Genomic DNA, 9364 nt, shown 5'->3' on the forward strand with positions numbered 1-9364 from the left:
AGGATGATCCATCTAGTCAGTCGTGTGTCACCCGGAACTTTTAGAAGTAATTCACGTATTGGACACCCGACCCTTAACAACGAGATCCTGACCTCATGGAAAAACCCCAAGAGGAAAAATAATACGAGAGAACGAGGACAAGTCCAGGCAGTCGTCGTCTGGTCACCCACCGCGAACCCAACTTTGAAAAAATTTCCTGCAACCTTTCGACCTATGCCCAGGCATTACCCACCTAGAAAACAGGGAAATATTACCGTGTTGATTGTTTTGTAATGTGGACTGTTTTATTCTGCGGATTGTGTACCTCTGTGGAATATGCCGTCTAAGATCGTGGATACCCTGTTGCCCAAAGATCTCTAACACCCAACTCTAACATCTCCTTAACCAAGGTATTTATCAACTGAAGGGTCGTTTGTAAACTCTCTCTTCGTATATCTAGGAATACGTTATTGTTAGCTATGCGTCGTGCTCTAATCTCTGTTATTTTTATTAAATTTATTTTTGTTACTTAGCCCGTATCCCGAGTGACTTACTTCCTCGTTTCTCCTTCCTCCACCTCCTCAACGGACGTAACCGCTAAAGCCCGCGACCGTTCGCGTGACGTAACAACTCCCCGTCGCGATTTCCGAGTCCTGAAAAACTCGGTAGTGTCACATCCTGACGAGGAGTCAAAGAGACTCCGACCCTCCGGTCACACGTTATTTCAATTCAAATATTTTTCCCTGAAAAGTGTTAAATAGATGATCGGCACGACTCTATTGCTAACAGAAAAAATGGTATACAAAGGCAACCAACTACTAATTTGCATGGCAATATTTTATTATTATTCAATGCAATACAATTAAGTTATTTAAAAATTCTCTTGTATATTGATTATTTTATCAAGAATAGCTTATATTATACAATTTACATGTTCATACATTTATAAAATCTTTAATAATCCGAAATATTCACGATGAGAATTTTATTAAAAGTTCTTCTGATCTTCTACCGTAAGATGTTATTAAGGATGCAGTTCTTTCGCAATATCAGCCCTTCCTATGGACTGAAGAGTTATTGCTAAATTGCTAACTGTAGTAAACTCTGGATGCTGTTCCTTCCACAACTGCAGCATTTGAATAATTGTTTCCTCTAGATTACCATTATTATCAGTCTGCAGTGTTGACAACTGTGCTTCGGTGAATACATTTTCTGTGAATTACATAAAAAGAAACAAACAATTATAATAATTTACAAACTACGTTACTAAGTTTTTGTTTTTTAAATGCTAGTTAATATACCGTCCTTTCAAAATACTAGAGAGCGCCGTTTTAAGAAGCGTATGTTTCAGACATACAGGCGGCATGACGACGTCACAAGAAAAAACAAGTGTTTAAGTTTTCTGTACAGAAAAATAGAAAAGCCACACTTCAGAATAAGAAAAGATATAACAGCCATCAGTTGAAAAACTGAAATTCGCTGTAAGAAAAGTTAAGATGCACATATAATATAGTAGCCTAAAAAACTATGTGATCTCAGAAATAACATTTCATTAGGTTCTCTAATATTTTGACAGCAAAGTATAATCATTGATGAAGTAATTCATAGCATTTGAAACTTACTCGGTGGCAGAAAACGAGCCAATTTCTTCCACGAGGCGGAAATTTTTTCTGCGACTAAATACAAGTCGTCTATCTCTAGCATCCGTTCAGAATCTGGAAATAAAATCTTCGTTATAGTTTTACAAACTTAAAATTAGATACGTTTAGTTTCAAATGAAAAGGGAGAATAAAGATTCGGAAAGATAATATAGGAGACTTTGCTCCCAAAGTTGGTGCATGACTCGATGACAGAGAACGGATTTTTATACGCTCCGGTTGACCTTCATTGAACGTTTAACATTTGGATCGTCATCCATTATTTTTTGCTGGCGATTGCCTGGTTAAAAGTCTTACATCGGTATGACTTTTAGCCGGGCAATTGAAAAATCAACAGCAGAAGAATCTGATAGAATGTTGAAAAAATTTTAAGGGTAAAAGTACTCCTGAAAACATTCGTGAAGTTTAATTCAGGCAATTGAACGTTAAAAACGGATGAGTTTAAAGTTTTGGCACAAATCATTAGGCTTTGTTGAGTGACCACGAGCATTATCTAAAATTAAATTCGAAAGTTAAGTAGAAAAATGAATTGATACTTTGTGTTTATAGTTCAAATGTAATCTATATCAGGAAATTTTGATCTATAGTAAGTGATTCAAAACGTATTGGGTATCCGAGCAGTAATTTTTGCTGAAAAGTTGTTGTTGATGAAATTTTAAAAACACTTTTTGTGCCTTGTAGGCACTAAAAAAGGATTTTCTAGCAAGCCCATGACGGCCGTGCCCACATCGTAGTGGCCGGGTGGTTAGGGACGCAGCTCGACATATTCGGACGGACCGCCTCCGACAAATTCCTGGAGTATTTTTGACTCGTCTGCATTAGATCCGAAACCCCAAAATCGGGAGCTACTACCCTAACCGATCGATCATCCGGCCGTTATGAAGAAATGTTACAGAAAAAATCGCAAAACATCGTCGAATTGAGCAGTCGCGATAAATTACAACGTATTTATTTATTTTACATATAGTAGGAAATGTCGAATTATAATAGATTTTTGCCTCTTAATAACAAGAAAATTCCCAAAAATGATTTTAAAAATACATACATAAAACAACACAGATATAAAAGAATAATATATATGTATATACAGTTTAGTGATAACATATAAATAATAAGATAGGCGTAGAAACGAGAGGTAACATGAAAACGGCATTTACTAAATTACAGATTATATTTTAAAAAATGTTGACAGCAGGCTTATATAGTTTGAAACTACAATGAAGAAATATCCTATTATAAATATATGATCTGCACACCAATCCAAGATCTATGGGTTATACGAAAACAATGGAAAGGAGTGAACAATCATGATGTGTTCCTTGTTGTTTTGGTAGAAACTCTTAATTTTAGCCAATAATTATTTATTAATTCGTTAAAAAAAATTCAAACATAAGATGCGATCATTTATACAGGGACTCTAGCAACGTTGGGGTTATGAGTAATGGGCAAATTTTTAAATTTATTCAATAAAAAGTAAAATTTTGTGACGGTCCCGATTTTATACTTTATATAATTAATAAATAAAGCAAACTAATTGTATAATTCTAATAAATGTATTAATTTTTGTAAATGTAATAATTTTACAAAATCGGGTGAAAACGGACACCAAAAAGAGAGGAACATATTTTTCGGCAGATTCAGTTCCTTTCGGAGATGACACAGCTTCCTCCTGTGTCCCTATTGGATAATTATTGTAAAACATCCAAAAAGCCTATGGAAAAAACCCAGGAGAGACCCCCTAATAAAAAAAAGGGGTCGATGAGTCAAGAGAGGTCTTCCAGCTATCCTTGGTCGTGTGTGTGTGTCGCCGCTCGTCTCCGCCGCCGCTGTCGCCGATCGCCGAATCAACCTACCTACCGAACTATTCTACCAAAAGCCTAAGAAAACGGTGTGGAATGCCGAACAAACGAACTCTAAAGAACTTAACGTCGCCCGAACTTTATGACAGGAAGGTACAGTACAGTACTTATCCTTGCGTGAAGTTAATGTAAACTCTCTCTCGTGGTCAAGGGCCGCGTATTCTATCTAACTTATGTCCAATTTCTCTTAGTAAAGTCCTTTTATACAACCTCTAAATTGTTGATTTCGTATAATAAACGGATATTTTATTTGCGATAAATAGTGGAGTGTACTCCTTCCCGAGTTCCCTACTTCCGCCTCCATTCCGAATTCGGTAGCTTACAACGCGACCGCTCGCGCGGAGAAAAGACGAAATTTGCGACCACTTAGGTCTCTGTGTCTACCTAGAAGACACAGTGGTGTCAGTCCTGACGAACTAGTCATTTTAGTCTTCGCCGACGCAATGTCGACCCTTCGGTCCCGTGGTGCCGAAGCATAGGAAGCGCTTCGCGCATTGTCAATTCCTAGTAAGGCGGAAACAGCAAATTTTCTTATTTGCAAATTTGCAAATAAGATAAGTTTAAGAACTTTTTAGAAGAGATTGGTAATATTCCCCGACGCATTAAGAGGGACTTTACAATCTAATCAATGGAAAGTTTAAAAGTCAGCCTATTGTAAAAATCTATTCCCGGCTCACTATATGAGTCAACATATTTAATCATTTGCAATATCAATAAATATTTTAAAAAGGAAGGGAAGGATTATGGTTCGTTGAAAAACACACAATGTTTTTTGAATATTTTAAAATTACTTTACTAAAAGCGGAGGAGAGTGTTGAAATCTGTTTGTAATATCAGAGGGTCGTAGTTTAAAAGCTTTATGTCATCAGCATATGCAATTGTTTCAGATTTAATATTAGATAAAAGCACGACAATATATACTGAAAAGTTAAGCGAGGTTCAGATTAAATACTGAGAGATACCGCTGTATTGCAAATAACGATTGTTAAAACCCTTCATCGCCTTGGAATGTTTGCAAAAAAATTACTTCAGTTCTGCACGCTTTAAGTGAAAACACAAATTGCATTTAATATCAAAATATATTGGACCATGAAATCGTTAATAAATAGGTCTACATACGCGTAAAATAAAAAATTTTTTTACACAATGTAAGCATTAATTCGAGCTACGTGTAAATAAAATATAAATTGAATTATCGGAATAATAATGGCATCAAAATTTTCAAATGTATTATTGTTTAGTTTTAATAATAACTGCAGACATTTTTAGCTATTACTTACTGATCAGCTCTTCTGGAAGAGATATCAAGACTTCTTCATCAGCGGATCCTCCATCTCGCTCGTCTCGCTCTTCATTGAAATTACGAATCACATTGTTAACCTGATTCCAATAGTATCTGTTTCCAATATGCAGATCTTGAGCTTTATTAATTATAATATTTCCTGAAAATATAAAGAAATTATTGAATGTTTAATACGTTTAAGTTAAAATATACACAGAAATTTAAACCAAACTACGTTTAAATTAATACACAAAGGCAGAAGAAAATTGAGTAGAAAATACAGTAAGGACACATAAGCATAATAAATAGAAAATACAGTAGTTTAAAATACTTTTCCTATACTTATTATCGTATTATTTTATTTTTACGAATTAACATAAAATATAAATTATATATTAATTAATTAACAGTGACAGATAATTTAGAAAACTCAGCTGTGAAATACCACAAAACATCGATGATTTGGGAGAAAGTTTTTTTTATATCCGACATTTCCGACATCTGGAAAACTCCACGTGGCCAGTCAATTAGTCAGGCCCGAACCCACGACCAACTATTGTACTGTACATGTGTTCAGAGGTTTCATCCACTCGAGGGCCTATTCACACAAGAGCTTTATATATTGTATTTATTCTTTCTCTTTTTGTCAAAATATTCGTTTAAATGTAGATTTTAAGTTTGCATATTTTCACTAGGAATGTCTCAAAATCTTGTCAAAGTTAATTAATGAAATGCATATTTTATGCAACTGAAAATTTTTAACACGAAGTGATTTCATTTTCTTCCGTAACTAAAGTATCTGTATGTAGAAATATTTTATACTTAATAACTGGTAAAATATTTTTGATTTTTTTCTCGGCTATTAATTAAAAAGACATACAAATAATACAAAATATAATAAGAAAAATAATAAAGAATCAGTTGTATTTTGTAAAATATTATCGCTCAGAAGAGTACAAGTATAATTTGAAATAATTTTCAATAGATCGAAGAAAAGCTTACTTATGATAAAAAAGAGAGGAGCAATATTATCTCATACTCTCAACGTCTTTCTAGACACATTTATGATAGGTCGATCTTTCGTGGATTACAATTTCAGTAATAAAGTGAATTTATGAAAATAAACATAATTTCAATTGGATTGGTATAATATAAGGGAGAGCAACACAAGGGCGTTCTACCAAACGAGTGCGTTTCGGGACTTTCTATGGTAGATTAGCCCGTTTAGATGTTAGGCACACAAAAAAATCACATGCTTAACTACAAATTTAAAATAAACAATTTTAAATAACAATTTAATTTGCTAACTTTAAATGCAACAATTTTTAATTATCATCTTCTTTATTAAAAGACTGAAAGCAATTGAATACCACTGTTAGTGGTGTAATTAGACTCCACAGAATTCCTCAATGTCTGGATTTTCGTGCAACTTGGATATTCTTAGAAATCCATATATCAATATGTAAAGACAATGCGTGGTATATGTAAATATAGATTAGTAGTAAAGGCTATTCGATATATTTTCTAATCTAAGCATAAATATCATTTATGGTGATTAAGTAAATTTAAAATAAAGTATATATACTACTTTTACTTACCAGCACCTTTCTTTTGGGCCATATTATTAATTTCTGATTGGATTCGTTGGAATAACTTTGACTAAAGAATTTATAATAATAATCTGAAATACATTTGTAATAATTTAAACGTAATTTATTTTTAAATACATGACTAATTTATACATTTAAATATTACTAAAATAATTTATAACAAAGATAAATATTTTCTATATTTTTGTGAATTTAAAATACAGTCAATCCTCGATATATCTGTTTAATGGGGTAGGGATCCCCATTAAACAGCCCTACCCTACCCCCAAATTCATCTCTACCCTCAAGCTTAACTTTGAGGGTATGGATGAATTTTATAAAAATATTGTAAATGCCCCTTACCCGGGCCCTCTACAGCTCCTGATAAATCCGATGATGACACTGATGACCTGGAGCCACTACCATTCTTTGAGAGATTTGATGACTATAATATTAATTTGTATGACTTTTTTAAATGAATAAACTTTTAATTTTTGCCTGATTATATTTTTATATTCTGTAACATGTAAGAGCTGCAAATTAAAGCAATGCAATCGAGTTAGAGTTTCCTTTAGACCATTTCTTTGTTCATTAAGAGCCTCGTTAATCGACTTAGTCGTAGGAACGAAACTCGGTCGTTAAGTGAGGAATGCCTTATTAATTTTCCTCAAATAGGAATGCCGCGTTTGAATTTATATGCTATTGACCGTATCTAAAAGTAAGCAAAGCCTGAGGCAAGTCACATGATTCAGGAATATTTTATCATCATCCAAATAAAAAGTATCCAGGATTATTAAGTCTATATGATTCCGTGAAATTCAGTGAATCGATGGTTAATAACAGAAACATATCCGGACGGATGCTTATGATGCTATAGTACCCCTTTAATATCAAGGCAATCAGATTTGTTACTTTAAAAATATATAATATAAACATAATAACACGTATGATATGGCTTTAATCAAGTAATGTTAGATAATTAAAGTAATTGTAACATAATTGGAGCAAGAGGCACGTGCCTTGTTCTTCCTCCCGAATCTTCCTCGAGCGGCACCCATATTCTCAAATAACCGGTACGGTGATTAATACAGTACATGTATAAAGAATTTCAGTGACTTTTCCTTATAATATACTCGTTTATCTATACTTTTTCTGTTCTTAAACAATATTAGAACTTATCCGCTTGATTAATAATTACATTTCTTGTATTAATTTTAAAAAATAATCCTATTAGTAGCATGTATCGCTTAAAATGCTTCTGTGTATTGAGTTTAGGCACTTTCATTAATAAATAATGCTTCGTATTTCTAAAAACTCGTATTTAGCCTAACGAACTTTAACAGATTCGTTCGTAATTATCGTTAAAACTAAATAACATAGATTAACTTACCCCTTTACATCAAACAAGTTACGATCTGGATAATTACAGCTGCTATTTATATTCATATGTTCCCTATCTTATCACGTAAGCATAGGATTGGATGTTGAAAGTGAAACTATTTTATGAAAAGTAACAACTTCCGACTGCGCTCACAAGCCTTGTTTTCCCCCCCTTTCTTTTTAAAATTTATTTTAAGTGGTATCTTTTGTTTTTTCCGTACTAAGAAGGCTTTCTTACTCATTCCCATCGAGAGACAGGAGAGGACCTTTCTACTCGTATACATCGAAGTTCAAGGTCACGCGGCGGCCGAGTGGCGACAGACGGGCCCGACCACCCGTGAAAAATTTCTGGGGTTGATAGCCCGGATTCGAACCTATGCCCTTTCCCCAGAATAGCAGGTAATCGCTTATGCCATCCGGCTTTCTAAAAGCACTTTAATTAATTACTCATTTAGGAATCAGAAAACAACACTAAGCGGGTTTAGTGCTGTTTCCTGTTTTTCGTTGTGAAAACTTCGCGCATTACTACTGACGTACTTCCGTTCTCGTTTGGTTAGAGAAAAAACTCGAGAGTAGTTCTACTTTTTTTCTTCCTATCGCTAGTCCACAATCATTTGTTCCCTTCAACGGGGATACCGAAAAAACTGAAATGAATAGAATTATATTCAATAAGAGATATTATATATTCAATTATAGAGAATTATATTCAATAAATCGTAAGTTATGTAGTACTTGATTGCTTACTATTCTCTCAATTAGTTGTATTTTCTTCGGAATTACCACAAAGTCGCTGTTGCGAACAAACCACACCAAAACGTTACTTTTTGACGCAAAAATGTAGGTTTATTTTCTATAATTCAGAACGATATGCATTTAGGGCTTTATGCCCTCTTCAGTCTTATTATATTAAATATATCGGCTAAAAATTATGTAAAAAATTACAGAATGTAAGAAATTATATTTAATATACGCGTACAAAAGTTTTCTGAAAAAATATATACATAAGAGGTTATGTATACCTTTAAAAACAAATATATTTTCGTTAAAATGTACTGTACAGAAAACATCTATTTTACTATTAATTTGTTCTTCGATTTTTAAGAAATTTTTGATTTTGTTATTCAGTGTGGGGCTAAAATGATATTATGTGGTGTTAATATTCCTTGGATATTTTCAAAAATTATCGGGATATAATTTACATTTTTTTAAATAAATCATTTATGTTTTAGGTTGTTTTATTATGTGGTTACGTAGCCATTTGTTATTAATTTTGTTGGGGTAGTTATTTAATTGAAAGATGCGTGGTCTGTTATATCACTCGTACGTGATTTAATTTTGTTTATATCTGTTCTTTTTAGTACACATAGGTGTACTGGAATAGAAATTACTACTTTTCCGAAGTGTACATGGCTTAATATGTCTTTTAAAGGTGATAAAATTATCATATCTTTGTACAGCGATATCTAAAAATATTAACTAGTCATCATTTTCGTTTTCTATTTCAAACCATATATTGTTCTGGATATTGGACTATTGAAGTATGATTTGAGTTCGGTCGATTTAATGTTATAAACAACAAAGCAGTCGTAAATCTAACGATTATAAAAACATACACAG

At 33.1% G+C, this 9364-nt stretch overlaps 1 protein-coding gene across 1 annotated transcript; it reads right to left on the reverse strand.

Annotated features, from left to right (window-relative positions):
• Positions 1 to 922: 922 nt before the first annotated feature.
• On the reverse strand, positions 923 to 6459 carry LOC136971215 (uncharacterized). Its single transcript, XM_067265688.1, has 4 exons — positions 6377 to 6459; positions 4777 to 4938; positions 1602 to 1694; positions 923 to 1191 (listed from the first exon to the last, which is right to left on the reverse strand). The coding sequence occupies exons 1-4, from the start codon at positions 6396 to 6398 to the stop codon at positions 1004 to 1006; spliced, it is 465 nt and encodes a 154-aa protein (XP_067121789.1). The 5' UTR covers positions 6399 to 6459; the 3' UTR covers positions 923 to 1003.
• Positions 6460 to 9364: the final 2905 nt, after the last annotated feature.

The sequence above is a fragment of the Centruroides vittatus genome, unplaced genomic scaffold (genome assembly GCF_030686945.1).
Source record: "Centruroides vittatus isolate TY-2023 unplaced genomic scaffold, ASM3068694v2 contig_2359, whole genome shotgun sequence".
Lineage (NCBI taxonomy): Eukaryota > Metazoa > Arthropoda > Arachnida > Scorpiones > Buthidae > Centruroides > Centruroides vittatus.

Excerpts from the sequence above, each read along its gene's own strand:
- LOC136971215 (XM_067265688.1), bottom strand. The coding sequence starts at position 6,398 with ATGGCCCAAAAGAAAGGTGCTG. Across the intron at positions 4,939-6,376 it reads GGCCCAAAAGAAAGGTGCTG|GAAATATTATAATTAATAAA; the intron begins GTAAGTAAAAGT and ends TTATATTTTCAG. Across the intron at positions 1,695-4,776 it reads TCTTCCAGAAGAGCTGATCA|ATTCTGAACGGATGCTAGAG; the intron begins GTAAGTAATAGC and ends TTTTATTTCCAG.